Source organism: Acartia tonsa, chromosome 4 (genome assembly GCF_053477335.1).
Source record: "Acartia tonsa isolate MP-2025a chromosome 4, ASM5347733v1, whole genome shotgun sequence".
NCBI lineage: Eukaryota > Metazoa > Arthropoda > Copepoda > Calanoida > Acartiidae > Acartia > Acartia tonsa.
Genome location: NC_137263.1, coordinates 16,651,964 through 16,672,910, shown reverse-complemented (window position 1 = coordinate 16,672,910; position 20,947 = coordinate 16,651,964). Strand labels below are relative to the sequence as shown.

The window sequence follows — 20,947 nt, the reverse complement described above, 5'->3', positions numbered from 1 at the left end:
GGAGCACCTGGTGTTTAAAAGATATGACAGCTTCCTGGAAAGACTTGGAACAATCAAAGAATTTTTCAACACAGCACAACAATTTCTCAAACTAGAAAAGGTTGAAATCGGAGGAATTCGTGGCAAAGCTCTCACCACAAATATTAACAAAGTCCACGAAGAATTCAAAGATCTGTATGGCGTTTTTGCAAACAGAACTTATGACAGCCTGGACCCCAAAGACAAAGGATTCTTGAAAGATTATGAAAAGTTCAATAGCAAAATATTTGCATTGGATAGAAAATTAGGGGCAATTTTGAGCCGGGCTTTTGATGATTGCATTGTTACAGAATCTATTTTCAAGTTATTGCATATCTTTGGAACTCTAGTTCAGAGGAAGCTGATTGCTAATGAGTTGTCTGACAAGATGCCTGTCCTTGTCACCATGCTAAACAATGAGATGGATGAAGCTAAAACAATTTACAACAAGCAGGTAAAGAGAGTGAAAGACACTGGTAAAGCTCTGGTGGATAGAAATATGCCACCAGTTTCGGGACAACTTAAATTTTCCCAAGAACTAAAAGATAAAGCATCAGCAAGCATCAAGAATTTCAAAGATCTAAATCATCCGATTTGTTTCTCTGAAGGCGCTGCCTTAATTTATAAGAAGCATAAAGAAATGACGTCACAACTTAATACATATGAAGAAGATATATTCAGAATTTGGACTGTCTCTGCAGAAAAGAAAACTCTGGAAGGTCTCAACAGACCTCTTATTATTAGAGATGAAACAAACAAAACTCTGAAAGTTAACTTTGGCAGAGATACACTTTCCATCCTGATGGAAGTTAAGCATATGCGAAAGGATTTCCCAGAAAGAAAACTTCCAGTCAAAGCTCTTGAGCTGTTCCAAAGATTTGATGACTTCAGGAAGTATAACAATAGTCTTGAACAAACTGTATGTCTTTACAATTTTCTTAAAATGAAAACTGTAGCTCAGGAGTACAAATTAATTAAACCAGAAATTAATGACCTTGACAATGATCTGGAGGCAGCTGAGAAAACTTTGAACTGGAACTCTGAAAATATTTGGGACTATATAGAATCTCTAAGAAGAAATGTTGCTGATCTTCACACAAGAGTTAGAAAAGCGCAGGAGAATATTGAAAAGATCAACAAAGAAATAACTACCTGGGAAAATATGCCTTTGTTTGAAAGAATCAATGATCCAAAGATGGAACCATTGTTGAATCTGAAGGACAGAGATGAAAATAAAAGGAAGAGGTATGCTGAGATCAGCACTGTCACCGTATCAATCAAGAATCATATCAAAGAGAATGAGAAACTGTTTAATGCTCTAGAAAATAATGCTGAACATTGGAATGAATATCTAAACTATGTTGATGAAATGATTACCAATGGTCTACTGAAAACAATTGCTGTCAGCATTGGTTATATTCTTGATGAAACGGATGTTAAGAAGAATATTTCTCCATTGTTTGACGCAAAACTAGAGCTTTGTGAGCCAGATATCATTTTTCAACCATCATTAGACAAGAGTATGATAAACAACTTTTATGACATAATGATTGGACTTGTGGATGATATTTACCACATGGCTGCTCTTGTACCTCGCATTGCAAACAAGAGTGATGGCGAGGAATCAAATTTCCTTGAAGTTGTATCTGAACATACTGAACTTAAAATGCTGAGGAAGGAAGTAATTTCCAGAGTAAAGCTTGTTATTGACCATGCAAACAACCAGAAAAATACATATCTGGAATATTCTTATCTCTGGACAGAAAGCAGGCAAGACTATATGTATTATTTTCTTAACTATTCTAGACAACTTACACAGGAAGAGTTGGACACCTTGGAGGAAGATGAAAATGCTGTCAAAACAGAATATCCAACACTTGATAAGTTCAAGGAGCAGATTGATCATTATGAAAGTATTCATGACGAGGTGAAGCAAATTGATAACACTAAAATATTTGAAGCTTGGTTCAGAGCAGATATTACACCATTCAAAACATCTCTTATGAATTGTGTAAAAAGATGGAGCTACGCTTTCAAGAAACATTTGCTTGAACATGTCACTGAAAGTCTGTCTGAGCTCAACTCTTTTATTGATGAAGCTGATGAAGGTTTGATGACACAAGTTCATGAAGGAGATTATGAAGGTCTTATCAAAGTTATGGAGTTTCTTCAGCTTGTCAAGGAAAGAACACCTACTACTGATACAATGTTCGACCCATTGAAAGAAATAATAGATCTTCTACGAAGCTATGGTGTTGTTATTCCAGAAGAAAGTTTAGTGCAATTACATGAGCTTCCAGAGAAGTGGAACAACACAAAGAGATTGTCTGTTTCAGCCAAACAACAAGTGGCTCCTCTACAAGGAATGGAAATTGGTAAACTAAAGAACAGAATTGAAGATTATGAAAAGTCTCAGAAAGAGTTTAGATACAATTATCAGCAGATGAGATTCTACTCATATAATTGTAAATCACCTTATGAACATTTGTCTGCTGCTAACATTATGATTGAAAGATTAGAGAATGAGGTTAAAGAGTTGCAGTCAGAGGCTGCCTTGTTTGAAGTACAGGTTCCAGATTTCCCACTTACAAAGCAGTGCAGGAAGGAGAACAAGATGTTGAAACAATTGTGGGATTACATATTTTTGGTCAGAACCTCATTTGATGAATGGAAAACAACTCCTTGGGTCCAGATTGATGTTGAAAATATGGACATGGAGTGTAAGAAGTTTGCCAAGGATATCAGAGGATTGGACAAGGAGATGAGAACCTGGAATGCTTACATTGGCCTGGAGACAACAGTCAAGAACATGTTGACTTCATTGAGAGCTGTTGGAGAGTTGCAGAATAGTGCTATCAGAGAGAGGCATTGGCAACAATTAGTACAGGCAACAAAGGTTCAGTTCTCTATGAATGATGATACCAACCTCGCTGATCTCTTGAATCTGAATCTTCACAACTTTGAGGATGAGGTTCATAATATTGTGGACAAAGCTTGTAAAGAAATGGCTATGGAGAGAATGTTGAAAGATCTTGATATAACTTGGGAGAGTATGGAGTTTGAACATGAAACACATGCAAGAACAGGTTATACTCTACTTAGAGCTAGTGAAGAGCTTATTGAGACTCTTGAGGAAAATCAGGTCCAACTGCAGAACATGATGACTTCCAAGTACATTGGCTATTTCTTGGAAGAAATTTCAGAATGGCAGAAGAAGCTTTGTATGGTTGATCAAGTTATCTCGACATGGTTTGATGTACAAAGAACATGGTCTCATCTGGAGTCTATTTTCATTGGATCAGAAGATATTAGGAAGCAGTTGCCTGAAGATTCACAAAGATTTGATGAAATTGATTCTGAATTCAAAGGGCTTATGGTTACATTAGCAAAGACACCAAATGTTGTTAAAGCCACAAATGTCAAGGGATTAGCAGAACAACTGGAAGTTATCCAATCCAAACTCTCCTTGTGCGAGAAAGCTCTTGCAGAATATCTGGAAACAAAAAGATTGGCTTTCCCAAGATTTTACTTTGCTTCATCAGCTGATCTACTGGATATTTTGTCAAATGGAAACCAACCTTTACTTGTTGCTAAACATTTGACTAAACTCTTTGATTCCATGGCAAAATTAAAGATGAAAGAAATAGGAGGTAAAGCAACTAGCACTGCAATTAAGATGACTGCTAAGGATGGTGAAGTTGTTACCTTTTCCGAGGAATGTATTTGTGAAGGTCAAGTTGAGGTTTGGCTGAACAAGTTGATGGATACAATGAGAAAAACAATAAGACATGAATTCCAGGAATCAATGTCAACCTATGAAGAGAAGCCAAGAGACCAGTGGCTGTTTGAATATCCAGCCCAGGTATCCCTAGCTGGAACTCAAATCTGGTGGACAACTGAAGTTACCACAGCTTTTGCAAGACTTGAAGAGGGTTATGAAAATGCTCTGAAAGATTATTATAAAAAGCAAATAGCCCAGCTTAACAACCTTATCACTCTGTTGTTAGGTAGTTTATCTAAAGGAGAAAGACAGAAAGTCATGACAATCTGTACTATTGATGTCCACTCCAGAGATGTTGTCAGTAAACTAATACAAAACAAGGTGGAATCAGCATTTGCTTTTAGCTGGCAGTCACAGCTTAGACACAGGTGGGATGATCAAGAACAGGATTGTTTTGCAAATATTTGTGATGCTGAATTCCGTTATTGGCATGAGTACCTAGGCAACACTCCCAGACTTGTCATTACTCCTCTTACAGACAGATGTTACATTACTTTGACCCAATCATTGCATTTGATTATGGGTGGAGCTCCTCAAGGACCTGCTGGTACAGGTAAAACTGAAACAACTAAAGATCTGGGTAGAGCTATAGGTATGATGGTGTATGTGTTCAACTGTTCAGAACAAATGGATTACAAGTCTTGTGGAAATATCTTTAAAGGCCTGTCTCAGACTGGTGCTTGGGGCTGTTTTGATGAGTTTAACAGAATTACTGTTGAGGTGTTGTCTGTCATTGCAGTTCAAGTTAAAAGTATCCAGGATGCTATTAGAGAGAAGAAAGACATATTTGATTTTATGGGAGAAGAAATTCCAATGAATCCAACTGTTGGATATTTCATAACAATGAATCCTGGATATGCAGGAAGAGCTGAGCTACCAGAAAATTTGAAAGTTTTGTTCCGTCCTTGTGCTATGTGTGTTCCTGATCTCAGATTGATCTGTGAGATTATGTTGGTTGCTGAAGGTTTCCTTGAGGCAAGAAGTTTGTCTAGGAAGTTTATTACTCTGTACAAGCTCTGCAAAGAATTGTTATCCAAACAAGATCATTATGATTGGGGTTTAAGAGCTATTAAATCTGTGCTTGTTGTAGCCGGATCTCTGAAGAGAAGTGACAGAGAAAGACCAGAGGAACAGGTGTTGATGAGAGCCCTGAGAGATTTCAATCTTCCCAAGATTGTTGCTGATGACAATCCTGTTTTCCTTGGTCTTATTTCTGATCTTTTCCCAAATCTTGATGTTCCAAGGAAGAGAGATCTCGAGTTTGAGAAAGCAGTGAAGCATGCTGCTTGTGATCTTAAACTTCAACCCGAGGAGAACTTTATTATGAAGATTGTCCAACTTGACGAGCTACTGTTTGTCCGTCATTCTGTCTTTATAGTGGGAGATGCTGGCACTGGTAAAACACAAATGTGGAAAACTTTGTTCAGAACATATCAAAATCTAAAGAAGAAACCAATATTTGCTGATCTAAATCCTAAAGCTGTAACAAATGATGAACTGTATGGTATTATAAATCCTGCAACAAGAGAGTGGAAGGATGGTCTGTTTTCTAACATCATGCGAGACTTAGCCAACATCCAGTCTGAAGGTCCCAAATGGATAATTCTAGATGGTGACATTGACCCCATGTGGATCGAATCTTTGAACACCGTCATGGATGACAACAAAATCCTAACCCTGGCCAGTAATGAGAGAATTGCTTTGACACCCGAGATGAAGCTTATATTTGAGATATCTCACCTGCGAACAGCTACTCCTGCAACGGTGTCCAGAGCTGGAATCCTGTACATTAATCCTGGTGACCTGGGTTGGAATCCATATGTTACCAGCTGGGTAGAAACCAGGTAATATCAATATTTGAAACTTTTGTCTTAAAGAAATAATCATACCTACAAACAATTTAGATTTCAAATTCCTGAAAAAAGCTGTACCTTTACTAAATGCATAATACTTCTTTTTCTTACTCTTTAATTAAAAACCACTATTCAAGTTTTAAAAACATGGATAAAAAATTCATATAAGCGATAGTATGACAAATGAATATTAACACTTATAGAGTGTCAGAAATTGAACTTAATACGCGGAATATTAATAGGTTTAAACCAAATTGTATATAGATTTGTTGCAATTAAATACAGGATACTCTAAAGACATGCTTTCATTTTCAGGACTCAATTATTTAAATTAGTTAAAACCTTGATGGAGTTGATAATTCCATGAAGAAAATATAACTTTTTCGGCTGTTTTTAAATGTCTGAATTTTGTGTAAATATATCAATAACTAATGAGCATCTACTCTTTAGATCATGTTGAAGCAGCTTATTGTGCCTAATAAAAATGACGTCATACATTACAAATTACTAATGATAGGCCAGTATACATTTTACTATTGGTCAATATGAATGTATACTGGTCTATCATTGGTCATTTATATTGTATGACGTCATCATCTTTTAAATAGGTACTATTAGTTGCTTCCTCATGTTGCCTGTCTGTGTTATTGACTGTTAAATTATTTCAGTACATTGTATAGAGTTCTTATGAATTTTGTTATCATTGTTATTAAATTAAAAACAAATTATGAACATGTTAGATCTTTATCTGACTTTTACTGCTATCCTACTCAAAGCTACTCTATAATTCAAAACTTCCTTATGATTCTCTTTGTCTGTCCGTCTGTCCGTCCGTAACATTATGGGGAAAGTATATCATTTTGATTGTCCGTCGGTCTGTCGGTCATGCATTAAAAGTTATAGATAATTATTTTTGTAAGGCATCATGATTTTTTTTTATTTTATCGAATATTCACCCTCTTTCATTTTTTTGTATAACAACTGAACACCTAGGTTCTTTTTTCCTTCTTTGTCCGATTGTGCTTTTTCTTGTGCTTACTGCTTATGAATGTTGTCAACCTTGTTTAATATCTAAAAACTATTACAGAGAGAACACCGCAGAGAAGGCAAACCTGACGATATTATTTGACAAGTACATACCAATCATGCAGGACATCATGAGCAAGAGATTCAAGAAAATTACACCTATTCCAGGCATTTTATATCAATTATCAAAGCAATGAAAATATAATAATTTTAATTTATTGCATCGTATTATAGACAGCTTTCCGAAGATATTAAAATAAAAAATTAGAAGATTAAAACCAGTATTGTTAGCCCCCGTCAGGGCACCAAGGCCTTGGCTAACAAAACTGTCAATGATTTTATAATTTTTATTTCAATTTTTGCGAAAATAGTCTGTAATACGATGCTTTACATGATTTTTTCAGCATGGAATAAGAACTGGTTTCTAATCCAGCGGATATTAATCGGTTAAATAGCCAAACTGGAAAATAGATTTTCATTTATAAAAGTAGCACTTTGCAGACCTAAGAAAATGACCATGTTCAAAAGTAGTGTAGTGTTTGATTATATTTTTTAATTAAATTGGATATAGAACAGTAAACTAATTTTCTGCAAAATCTTGGCATACCTATCAAATAAATCACATAAAAGCGATACTTTTTTTTTTAAATCAGTATTATTTTAAGTTTTAAAAAGAACCATACAACATTTTACAACAACTTAATATTCACACCTATAGGACAGAAAAAAATTTATTGCAGCTTTCCATAAAGAATTTTCTTTTCACATAGAATAATATATTTTGATATAAAATGATATTAGGAATTTCCCACATACAAATTCTATGTCGTCTGCTAGAATCTCTCATCATACCCGCCAACTTTCCAGCAGATTCCCCTAAAGAACTTTATGAAACATATTTTGTATTTGCCCTCGTGTGGGCATATGGGTCAGCTTTATTCCATGACGGGGCCACCGACTACAGAGCTGAATTCTCCAAATGGTTCATGAATGAGTTCAAGTCTGTGAAATTCCCGCCAGGCCTCTCCGTTTTTGACGTTTGGGTTGATCCAATGACCAGCGAGTTTACATCTTGGAATGACAAGGTTCCAAAGTTTGAGCTGGATTCAGATGTTCCCTTGCAAGCCTGCCTGGTACACAACTCTGAAACTATTCGTATGAAGTTCTTTTTGGATATTCTTGTGGACACAAGGTTTCCAGTTATGTTAATTGGTCTAGCTGGATCTGGTAAAACATTGTTGATTAATGAAAAACTAATGCATCTAAATGAAAACTTTATGATTGCAAATGTTCCTTTCAACTTTTATTATTCTGGAGAAATGACACAAAAGATTCTTGAGAAGCCTCTAGAAAAGAAGGCAGGTAAAAACTATGGTCCACCAGGAAATAAGAAGCTTATCTACTTCCTTGATGACATGAACATGCCTGAGGTTGATACTTATGGAACAGTTGGACCACATACAATCATCAGACAACATCTAGACTATGGACACTGGTACTGTAGAAATAAGTTAACACAGAAGGATATTCACAGTTGCCAGTATGTTGCCTGCATGAATCCAACAGCTGGAAGTTTTACCATTAATCCCAGATTACAGAGACATTTTGCTACCTTTGCTGTTGTTTTCCCAAGCTCTGAGTCCCTATTCACAATTTATAATGCTATCCTAAATGATCATTTAGAAAATCCTGGTAACAAATTTCCATTCCTTGTAAAGAAACTTTGTGTAAATGTTGTAAATGCAACTCTAGCTCTTCATGCCAAAGTGTCACAAGTCTTCTCGCCAACAGCTATTAAATTTCATTATATTTTCAATCTTAGAGATCTTACAAATGTCTTCCAAGGAATGTTGTTCTCAACAAATGAGTGTGTACAAACACCTACAGATTTGGTCAGACTATGGGCTCATGAAACAATGAGAGTCTATAGAGATAAACTTGCTGATGGCAAAGACATTGAAACATTTGACAAAGCACAAAAAGATATTCTCAAAAAATCATTTGATGATATTCCTGAACAAGAAGTTCTTATCAATCCCTTGATATTCTGCCATTTTGCAAGAGGTATTGGTGAACCTAAGTATATGCCTATTCAAAATTGGGAAGCACTGAATAAGATTCTTACAGATGCTCTGAAAGGATACAATGAGCTAAATGCTGCTATGGATCTTGTACTCTTTGAAGATGCTATGATGCATATTTGTAAAATTAACAGAATTTTAGAATCTCCAAGAGGCAATGCTTTGCTGGTTGGTGTAGGCGGCAGTGGTAAACAATCATTGTCAAGACTTGCTGCCTACATATCATCCATGGAAGTTTTCCAAGTAACTTTGAGAAAAGGATATGGAATACCTGACTTAAAGAATGATCTTGCTAATCTTTACCAAAAGACTGGTCTTAAAAATCTTGGCACAGTCTTTCTGATGAGTGATGCTCAGGTTGCAGATGAAAAGTTCCTTGTGTTGATTAACAATCTTCTTGCGTCTGGTGAGATTCCTGACTTGTTCAGTGATGATGAAGTGGAAAATATTATAACCATGGTCAGAAATGAAGTCAAGGGTGCTGGTATTCCAGATACAAGAGAAAACTGTTGGAAGTTTTTCATTGACAGAGTTCGGAGACAACTTAAAGTTGTGTTGTGCTTCTCACCTGTCGGTACAACACTTAGAGTTAGGGGACGAAAGTTCCCTGCTATTATTAATTGTACTTGTATAGACTGGTTCCATGAATGGCCTGAGGAAGCTTTGATATCTGTGTCACAAAGATTCTTAAATGAGGAAGATGCTATACCAGTAGAAATCAGAAAATCAATTTCTCAATTCATGGCTTATGTTCATCAGTCAGTTAGTGATATGTCTAAACTTTACAGAGTCAATGATAAGAGGTACAATTACACAACTCCCAAATCTTTCCTTGAACTCATCAATCTTTACACCAAAATCCTATCATCCAAGAATTATGAACTCAATGCTAAAATTGAAAGACTTGAGAATGGTCTGGAAAAGCTGAGAGTTACAGGTGCTCAAGTAGATCAGTTGAAAGCTCAACTTGCATTGCAAGAGGTAGAGCTGGCTAAGAAGAATGCTGAAGCTGATCATCTTATAGAGGTTGTTGGAGTGGAAACTGAAAAAGTTACACAAGAAAAGGCATTTGCTGATGAGGAAAAGATAAAGGTTGACCAGATTAACATTGAAGTTTCAGCGAAACAAATTGACTGTGCGGCTGATCTAAAGAAAGCTGAACCAGCCCTTTTAGCTGCACAAGAAGCTTTGAATACACTTAATAAAGCAAATCTGACTGAGTTAAAATCTTTTGGTTCACCACCACCAGCTGTATTGATGGTTACAGGAGCTGTAATGGTTTTGATTCTTGGTCAAGGAGGTAAAGTACCTAAAGACAGATCTTGGGCCAAGGTCAAAGTTATGATGGCTAAAGTTGATCAATTTCTTGATGGGCTTGTCAATTATGAAAAGGAAAATATACATCCTAATGTTCTCCTTGCCATGGAGCCATATCTGAAGGATAAAGAGTTTGAGCCTGAGTTTATCAGGACAAAATCAGCTGCTGCTGCTGGTCTCTGCTCTTGGGTAATTAATATAATAAAGTTTTATGAAGTATATTGTGATGTTGAGCCTAAAAGAAAAGCTCTTGAGGATGCCAACAAACAATTACAGGACGCAAAGACTAAGCTTGAAAGTATTATTCTTAAAGTAGCTGAGCTTGAGGAAACATTGCAAACATTGACAGACCAATATAAGGCTGCAATTGATGCTAAAGTTAAGTGTCAACAGGAAGCTGATGCAACATCAGCTACAATTTCTCTTGCCAATAGGCTTGTTGGTGGTCTGGCTTCAGAGAAAATCAGATGGGGAGATTCTGTAAGTCAACTGAAGGAGCAGGCAAAAATGTTACCTGGAGATGTTCTTTTAGTTGCATCATTTATTTCTTACCTTGGTTGCTTTACCAAACAATATAGAGTTGAGCTACTAGAGAAGAAGTGGTTGCCTTACCTAAAGAAAGTATCAAAACCAATCCCAATGTCTTTGGGTTATGCAGGTGCTAATGTTCTTTCTCTGCTTACGGATGATGCTATTATTGCTGGATGGAACAATGAAGGTCTTCCCAGTGATGCAATGTCAACAGAAAATGCAACAATTCTAACCAACTCCATCAAATGGCCCCTTCTTATTGATCCCCAGCTCCAAGGTATTATCTGGATCAAGAACAGGTATCCAAGTCTTGTTGTCATAAGACTTGGACAAAAGAGCTACATGGAGACTGTTGAAAAAGCAGTTGCTGCAGGATCTGTTATGCTTATAGAGAATTTAGGAGAGGATGTAGACGCTGTACTGGATCCCCTTCTTGGTAGAATGTTGATAAAGAAAGGCAAAGCTATTAAACTTGGCGACAAAGAAATTGAATACAATCCAACATTCAAACTGTTCTTGCACACAAAGCTTGCTAATCCTCATTATAAACCTGAACTACAGGCACAAACAACATTGATCAATTTTACTGTCACAAGAACTGGTCTGGAAGATCAGCTGCTGGCAGAAGTTGTCAAGGCCGACAGACCTGATCTTGAAGAACAGAAAGCTGAACTCACCAGACAGCAAAATGAATACAAGATTTCATTAAAAGCTCTTGAAGATGATCTGTTAATGAGGCTCAGTAGTGCTGGTGATGATATTCTAAGTGATTCAGCCTTGGTGGAAAATCTAGAAAGTACCAAGAAAACAGCAGCTGAAATTGAAATCAAAGTAGCTGAAGCTAAAAAGACATCTTTTGAGATTGACAAGGCAAGAGAACTTTACAGACCTGCTGCTGCAAGAGCATCTGTGCTGTATTTCATTCTAAATGATTTAAACAAGATTAATCCAATGTATCAGTTCTCGCTTAAAGCCTTCAGTGTTGTCTTTGATGTTGCTATACAACGTGCTGTCATGGATGAGGATGTAGGAATCAGGGTGACAAACCTGACTGATTCAATAACCTTCCAAGTTTTCCAATACACAACAAGAGGCTTGTTTGAGTGTGATAAACTAATATTCACAGCCCAAATGGCATTCCAAATACTGCTCATGAACCAAGAAATTAATCCTGTTGAACTTGATTTCTTGTTGAGATTCCCAACAATGCCAAACATTACAACACCTGTTGATTTTATATCAAATGTTGGCTGGGGTGCTATCAAAAGTTTGTCAGCTATGGAAGAGTTTAGAAATCTTGACAGAGATATTGAAAACAATGCCAAGAGGTGGAGAAAATTTGTTGAAGCTGAAGCACCTGAAAAAGAAAAGTTCCCACAAGAATGGAAGAAAAAGGATGCCCTACAAAGGCTGTGTATGATGAGAGCATTAAGACCTGACAGAATGACTTACGCTGTGCAAGGTTTTGTTGAAGAAAATCTTGGAGCTAGATATATTTCAAATAAATCTGTTCCTTTTGCTGAATCATTCCAGGAATCTGGACCCTCAACACCAATATTTTTCATCTTGTCACCAGGTGTTGATCCGTTGAAAGATGTGGAGATTCTGGGTAGGAAACTTGGATTTACAGCTGCTGATAAGAACTTCCTTAACATCTCTCTTGGCCAAGGACAAGAGGTAGTTGCTGAGGAGGCTATGGAGAGAGCATATGAGAAAGGTCACTGGGTTGTCCTTCAAAACATTCATTTAGTAAAACTTTGGCTGCCAAGTCTTGAGAAGAAGATAGAAGAGCAATCAGAAGGTGCACATGATAATTACAGACTGTTCCTGAGTGCTGATCCTGCAGCTAATCCAGCCAGCCATATCATACCTCAAAGTATCCTTGAAACTTCAATTAAAATAACAAATGAACCTCCAACAGGAGTACATGCTAACCTTCACAAAGCACTTGACAACTTTACACAAGAAACCCTTGAAATGTGCTCCAAAGAAGCTGAATTTAAAAGCATTCTTTTCTCATTGTGCTATTTCCATGCTGTAGTTGCTGAAAGAAGGAAGTTTGGACCTCAAGGATGGAATAAGTCCTATCCATTCAACACTGGAGACCTGATCATCAGTATGAATGTCTTGTTTAACTACCTTGAAGCAAACAACAGAGTTCCCTGGGAAGACTTGAGATATCTGTTTGGAGAGATTATGTATGGAGGGCACATCACAGATGATTGGGATAGAAGACTTTGTAAAGTAAGTTTATTTCTATTTACATAGAAAATTTTATAATTCACAAAAATTCATATATGCAAAACAAGCTTACTTATATTTCAAATTAGCTAGTTACGTAACTATGTATACATAACTTTAATTCCTTAACATTGTTAATAATATGGAATTTTGAGATATTTGCATATAAAATAGTTGACTTTTTGTAAATTGAAATAAAGGAGCAAAATGATACAAATTTTGAAATATTCATTTCTTGTTGATTTTAAATATATTCTCTTTGGTTAGTTGAAAAGTTTTGGGATTTTTTATAACTTATTTAAATGATTTTATTAGTATAACCAATTGTTTAGATTTACCTTGAAGAGTACATGCATCCTGACCAGCTGGATGGAGAACTGATGCTGGCGCCTGGTTTTGCTACCCCACCCAACAGCGACTACATGGGGTATCACAACTATATCAACCAGCATCTGCCCCAGGAGTCTCCTCACCTGTATGGTCTACATCCCAATGCTGAGATTGGTTTCCTGACGGCCACCTCAGAGAAGTTGTTCCGTACTGTGTTCGAGCTGCAGCCCAGAGAGTCGGGCAGTGGCGGTGGACAGGTTACTACAAGGTTAAAATTTTGTCTGTTAAAGAAATGAAATTATAATTATATTATATACATTAATAATCGGTTTGAAATTTATTATTGTTAGTTTAGTTCTCTGTGTTAAATAGGTAGTTTTTAAAATTTAACTTGTTTAACCATTGTTGAGATAAACAGTAGGTAACCAAAAAAATCCGATGCAATGAAAGAATAGTAAAGGGCAATAGTAATTATATATACATGCCAACTAAACTAATGGTTCAAAACATCAAATTTTAATAATATCGAAGAAATGAAAATCATACCAGCAATAGCTTTTAAAGAATTAATAGATCTTCAAGTATGGCTTCGAAACCGATTAATATCCTCTGGATTAGAACTGGTTCTAAATCCTACTGAAAAATCATGTATAGCATCGTATTTCAGACCACAGTGCCTTCGAAGGTGCTTTGACTTTAGTTTCAGAACCTAAATTGGGACATAGTGCATTTCATTACCCTAGGTTAGGTAACTTCATTTCACTTTTCAATAAAATGTAAAATGCAGCGGTTTTTGAGAAAATTAGATTTAAAAATTTCAAGTTCAATTTTCACCCACTAGGAGTTACCTCATAATCATGACAAGAAAAGCAAAGATTATTTATTTAAAATTTTGACCAACTTTGCTTTCATAAAGTCAGTCATAAAACCTCTCTATATATGATTTATTTAAGGCTGAATTTCCGTGACCTTAGCAAAGCAATTGATACAAATTGCCATTAATTAACTCACTTCAGGAGTGGTTTTATGAAGAACTTTATAAAAGCAAAGTTGCTCAAAATTTAAAATAAATAATCTTTGCTTTTCTTGTCATGATTATGCGGTAACTCCTATTGGGTGAAAATTGAACTTAAAATTTTCAAATTTAATTTTCTGAAAAACCGCTGCATTTTAGATTTTATTGAAAAGTGAAATAAAGTTACCTAACCTAGGGTAATGAAATGCACTATGTCCCAATTTAGGTTCTGACACAAAAGTCCAAGCACCTTCATTTGCACTGTGAGACAATATTCTACGAACATAAAATGAGAATTCATGAAATTAATACCTACTAAATTTCATATTCGCGGAAAGTTGCCATAATACGATGCGATAAATAATTATTAAAAATCCCTATCTTTTTTACACGTTTTTTACTTGGTAGGGAAGAGAAAGTGAAGACAATAGTAGATGATATAATGGAGAAGATGCCTGAACAGTTTAATATGCCTGAAATTATGGGCAAGGTCGAGGAGAGAACACCATATGTTATTGTCTGCTTCCAGGTATATTACATTCATTGCATAATTTTCTTCAAGAAAGGACAATTATGTTCAAAAGTGGCACAACAAGTGCAAGCGAGCAAATTTTTTACAATTTTACAAGTTCAGCTTTTGGAAGGTAATGTCAATAAATTATTTGATATTACCTTTTTTCTAACTTATATGCCTTTAAAGAACTTCTATTGAAGTATAGTGGAGATAATGTCATGTTTGAATAGCAGTTTTAAGAATTAGGAAAGACATACATACAGACAGAACAACTTTTAGATTGGCAGAGTACGGGAATATATTTTTTCTGACTAGATAAACTGTCAGACACAATAATCTCGAGAAGTAAATTCTAGCAGAAGAAGATTTTTGTTTAGTGATGCTGTGAGTATTGGTGCAAAAAATATGACGTAACAAAAAAAATTAGCCAATGAGAGGCCACTATAAATTTTACCATTGGTCAATAACGGCCTCTCATTGGCTAATTTTTTTTGTTACGTCATATTTTTTGCACCAATACTCACAGCATCTTGTTTAGTCACATGATTCATTTCAATATTCCAATAATACGACGACATTTTAGCATCACGTTTTTCCCAAAAGCTATCCTTATCCTTAGAAATTATTGTGTAGGGATGAAAAAAAAGAGCAAAATTGTAATAAAATGTATACACGTTCTAATCAATAATCTGGCCGGATTGTTCCTTCACTGTTCTAATTGCTATATACTGATTGGAAATCTAGATCTACCAGATTTATTCTTTTTAGGTTAAGTACTCTTATTTTTGGAAGCAGCTTATAGTGCCTAGTAAAAAATACAAATACAAATGAAATAATGACCAATGATAGGCCAGTGTACATTTGAATTGAACTATGCTAAAATGTATAATGGCCTCTCATTAGTCATTTGAACTGTATGACGGCATTTATATTAGGCACTATAAGCTGTTTCTTGTTTAGGAATGTGAGAGAATGAACACGCTGACCGCTGAGATGAAAAGATCCTTGAAAGAGCTGGACCTTGGTCTCAAGGGAGAGCTCACTATTACCTCAGATATGGAGGATCTGTCCAATTCTTTGTTTTTCGATCAGGTAAACATTAATACTTCAGCCCCTCGGGGCTGATAAAACTGGTTTTAATCTAATAGTTTTTCATTTTAATATCCACGGAAAGCTGTATATAATACAATATATAACTATTCCAGCCTGGTCTCGGAACCGATTAATATCTGCTGGATTAGAAACGGTTCTAAGGCATAATAAATACCATGTATCGTATTACAGAAATTTTACACGATGAGGTAGAAAAGACAAAATTTATATGACTTTTGTTGGCCCGGAGCGTCGGCCCCTCGAGGCCATCAAAATTGGAATTAGTCTTATAATTCTTCATTTAACTATTTTTGTACTTAACCCAATTATTGAACTTAAAGTCACCGAAAATTTGTCAAAAATTCAGTTTCTAAAAAATCTATAGAATACACTCATTTTTATTCTATATTTATTCGCATTCAAATGCTTAACACACAAACATTATTGCATTTAAGACTCACTTCATTAGTATAGAAATACTTTTTGTTTTATTGTTAATGTTGTGCAGGTGATACATAGAATTTTACTTGTTTTTCATTAAATGACAAAAAAAATACTTTGACTAAACAAGTTTTTTTTGTGTGTACAGGTGCCTCCTGCCTGGACCAAGCTAGCCTACGCCTCCCTGAACGGTCTGTCAGCCTGGTATGCTGACCTCCTGCTCAGGATTAAGGAGCTGGAGTCCTGGACATCAGACTTCAACCTGCCATCTTCTGTGTGGCTACCTGGATTCTTTAATCCTCAGTCATTCCTCACAGCTATTATGCAGTCCACTGCAAGGTAAAAACCATCTTCAATAATATTTAGGGAAGCTAAGCCTATAGAACAATCTTTGGGTGTTTGTTTAAATAATTTATTTTTGCTTTTAAAAATCTTAGTTTATCTTCATACTAGTCATCAGAGGCGTGAACAGGAATTCACAAGGGGGATGTGAAGTCAAAATTGGAAAGCAGTCCTACTAAATTTTTCTAGAAATTTTTGACACCTTCATACTATACGCCTATGCTTGTAATAAACCAATTGTAAAATAGAATGATAAAATACTTCATTAAATTACTGAATTGAGTGTTTATTTAATACTAAATTCATTAGGAAGATAAACTAAATGAATATAGGGGGCACGACCTATATGCATTCTGTCAATGGGATTGGGACCCTGTGCAGACTTTCAATTGGGTCCTAGAATATTAGCTAATATAACACAGACAAGTCGCTACAAAAAAGCAGAAAGCAATTTGCTAGCAGACGAAAAATGTCCCCACCATTTAGGCCAGGTAGTTGTCTAGGTTATACATTTATACTTATACATTTATTTTAGGAAGAATGAGCTACCCTTGGACAAGATGTGCCTTGTCTGTGAGGTAACAAAGAAGAACAAGGAGGAGGTGACCACAGCTCCCAGAGAAGGAGCATATGTTCATGGTCTTTACATGGAGGTACTACTTACAGTTATAACTTCTAGACAAAGGTCGTGCAATCAAAAGGTTTGGTTTTCTATTGTGTGTTACCTTACTTTACACCCTCTTGGCGTTTTAGCGCATTACACTGCAATTCAAACGCAGAGTATGTTCAAGGTGGCGTGGAGAGGTCTTGTATCCGAAGTGTCCCCAAGTCCTCGAGAGGACAAGAGGAAGATACCATAACATGTAAAATAAGACCCTAAAGTCAGTAAAAGACCATTTCTAAGCTCGCCTATAATCTAATTAAAATATATCAATACGGATGTTATTTAGATTATTCAACAACATCTTCATTTGTATGAATGGGCTAGGTATTTTCTATATATGTTTCTTTGTAGGGAGCCCGCTGGGATGTGAATATTGGTTCGATAGCAGACTCTAGGCTAAAGGAACTCCATCCTATGATGCCCGTCATGTACATCAAAGCCGTTACACAGGTATACATACAGAATGGATTTATATGTTCTCTAATAAAATGAAACTTACAGCGGGCTAAAATAACGATACCACCCATACCTTTTTCCTCTTACTGGATGAACGTACTGACCAATAAAGGAGTTCTATGTTAGCAACTAAAATGACGACTATTTTTCCCATGTCATAATATCCACGTATATTCTATATACATCGAATCAACTCGTTATTATTAAGTGAGGGGAATGCCCTGTACAATAAACAGGCGCAACTCATTAATACAATATAATTAAGATTTGCAGACAATAATCATGTACATAACTAAAGGGTTAGTTGATTTAATTTATACACAGGGGAGTTTTAACACAGCAAATGAGAATTTTAGTAATTTTTTTTTAAAATTTATGTAATACAATGTTAATTCATTAAAAAGCTATGAGTTAAAATGCTAGATAAGATGATTAACATTGCAAATATTTTAATTATCACTGATTAGGTAATTTGCTTGATTGGTGATTAGAATTTGCCGCCAATCTTTTAAAGTTTATATTATGATTATGTAAAATTCAAAAAAAGGCATTTTTGTGCTGAAGAATCGTTATTTATTTCATCGTATTACAGATAGCTTTCCACGGATATTAAATTAAGAATTTTAAGATTAAAATAGCTTTGTTGGCCGAAAGGGGCAGGTGGCACGGGCTAAAGAACACGGTATTAATCTTATTATTTTTATTTTGATATTCGTGAAAAATGACTGTAATAAGATGCGATACACGATTTTTTAGTCTGGCTCAAAACCGGTTTTAATCTAGTGGTTTCGAAGCCATAATGGAATAAAAGTTACATTTTAGAGATATGTATACTAGGAGGTTTGTTAACACACTAAGCAGTGGTTAAGCAGTCCTTTTATTGACTTTGCAATTGGTTGAAAAATACAAAACTGTTGCAATTTGTCAGAATATAATCACGCAACCTACTCTGGGGTGCCCTTAGGTTGTAATGAGGGAGATTTGCTTAAATTTGACATATCAAGCAACATTTCCTAAACCAAATGAGAGTTTTTTTTTTATTTAGGATAAGCAAGAGATTCGAACCCTGTACGAGTGTCCTGTTTATAAAACAAGACAGAGAGGTAATCAGAATTATTCTATTTAGATTTAAATATTTTAAAATTTGATTGATTTATTAAATATGCATGGTAGAAGGAAGGGGGGGGGGAGGTACGTGCAAACTTGAGTTAAGAAAATTAAACAAAGACAAGTTAGTAGTAAATGAATGGTTTTCGGAAAAGATAGCCTAATGATTCTTTATCCTGGTACTAGTGGCTGCGCCCCTAGCGTCTAGGGGCGTTGTATTCGAAGATGAAGGGATGGAAAATAATAAAAAAAACATAATAACAAATCTAGACTTGTACTAGTTGCTGCGACCCAAGCAATTAGGGGCGCCGTATTCAAAGATGAAGGAATGGAAAAGAAAAAAATAGCATAATACCATATTAAGACTTGTATTTGAAATAAGATAATCTAAAACCATCTCAATACCTAAAATTAGAATCAATAAAATTGAGAACTTAATCTGTTCAATATTTATCGATATCTTAACTGCAGACGAAATAACCTTACTACTGTATATAATAAGATAAAATATATAGTATATGATATCTTTCTTTTCAACAATTATTACTTGAATATTTTGTTTAGGTCCAACCTACATCTGGACATTCAATCTGAAAACAAAGGAACGCCCGGCTAAATGGGTCTTGGCTGGAGTAGCTTTGCTCCTACAAATATAGATACTTCTCCAGCACATATTAATATTATCACACTTATACTTACATAACATAGAAATTAGGTATTTTAAAAGCACAATAATTATTTAACCAATCTACAGTATGAATTATTAATATAATAAGAAGATTCAAATAATGAAAAATATGATAAAACAAGAATAAAAAAATAGTACTGGCATGTCAGCAGAAAGAAAAAAACGAAACTACAAAGAACTAACAAAATTTTGCCAACCCTGGATTTTTTTTCTTCTACAACTACCGGATTTTCCTCCAGCAACATCCCGAAGCCTCAAGATATACCCTCAAACAAACCATCCTATCAAGGCTCACAGTTAAATCCAAAAAATGAAAACCTTGCTAATAAACCTTTACAATACATTTAATAAAATATCGTTTTCCCAAAATACATTCCACAAAGTGACAGAGCTAAAATCAGTGAATTTGTGGCAACGAAGTGTTGCATAAAATTTTTGTTTTTGTTGTTTATTAAAAATATCCATTTGTCCGCAAAGAAAGTCCATTTGTCCGCAAGAAAAGTCCATTTGTCCGCATAATGAAAGAAAGTAAAAAGTGAAATAGTGATAAATAGTGAAAAAAGCATTGAAATAGCTCTGTTGTGTTTATGTGGTAACAAAAACAAAAAAGACAAAAAAGTTTTTCTCTAAAAATACTGTGAGACTATCTATAATCCAATTTTCACGCGCTTTTTAAACACCCTGTAGCATTTATTCCTTATTAACTATGCTTACTGTTTCTTTGTAGTTAAAAACACAAGCTTAAAGTAATTTTAAGGATCATAAGAATTACATATTTTTTCTTCTGCAAACCATGCCTTTTTTATTTGAAAAAAATATTTTGTTGTATCTCTTATATTTAGGTTGCAAAGTTTTTATGGCATAAAAATTAATTTATTTTCTCCAACAATACAGCTTTTTATTGTTTCATTTTCTTGTTAAAATCCTAACTCACTATAATAATTTTATTTAATCAGAAATATACTTATATTGCATTTAAACTGTGTTTATTATTGCCCTTTTTTTCCTGGTTTAATTTTGCAACATACGAAAATAGTATACATAAAAAAAGTATGATTAATAAGATCTTAATAAATTCTGAAGATTTTATATTGAAATGGTTCTTGATTGGAAGATAATGACAACAATGAAGTTTGCCGAAATAGTGAAAATAAATCCATCTAAGTAATGAATTTAGAATATACGTGGATATTATGTCAGGGGAAAAATTGTCGTAAATTTAGCTTGCTAACATGAAACTCGTTTATTGGTCAGTTTGTTCATCCAGTAAGAGGGGAGAAGGTGGGGTAAAGGTGGGAACCGTCATTTTATCCCGCTGCAAGTTTCACTTTACTTTAGAGAACATGAAAATCTGGTGGTGTAAGATCCAAGTAATAATAAATCCATTATCTCAGTTGAAATATTTGTAACAATTTGTAGTTCAGCTATTTAAAGAATTAAATGAATTTAG

At 35.0% G+C, this 20,947-nt stretch overlaps 1 protein-coding gene across 1 annotated transcript in view; it reads left to right on the top strand.

Moving 5' to 3' along the window:
• The window catches only part of Dhc93AB (Dynein heavy chain at 93AB), a 50,796-nt gene extending 30,319 nt beyond the window's left edge, over positions 1-20,477 (top strand). Inside the window, exons 18-28 of the mRNA XM_080156709.1 lie at positions 2-5,643; positions 6,740-6,846; positions 7,480-12,851; positions 13,181-13,446; positions 14,602-14,722; positions 15,668-15,799; positions 16,389-16,579; positions 17,118-17,235; positions 17,598-17,696; positions 18,748-18,805; positions 19,374-20,477. Of these exons, the coding sequence (XP_080012835.1) occupies positions 2-5,643; positions 6,740-6,846; positions 7,480-12,851; positions 13,181-13,446; positions 14,602-14,722; positions 15,668-15,799; positions 16,389-16,579; positions 17,118-17,235; positions 17,598-17,696; positions 18,748-18,805; positions 19,374-19,465 (12,198 nt within the window). The 3' untranslated portion in view covers positions 19,466-20,477. The remainder of the gene's footprint in view (position 1; positions 5,644-6,739; positions 6,847-7,479; positions 12,852-13,180; positions 13,447-14,601; positions 14,723-15,667; positions 15,800-16,388; positions 16,580-17,117; positions 17,236-17,597; positions 17,697-18,747; positions 18,806-19,373) is intronic.
• The last annotated feature ends 470 nt before the right edge of the window (positions 20,478-20,947 follow it).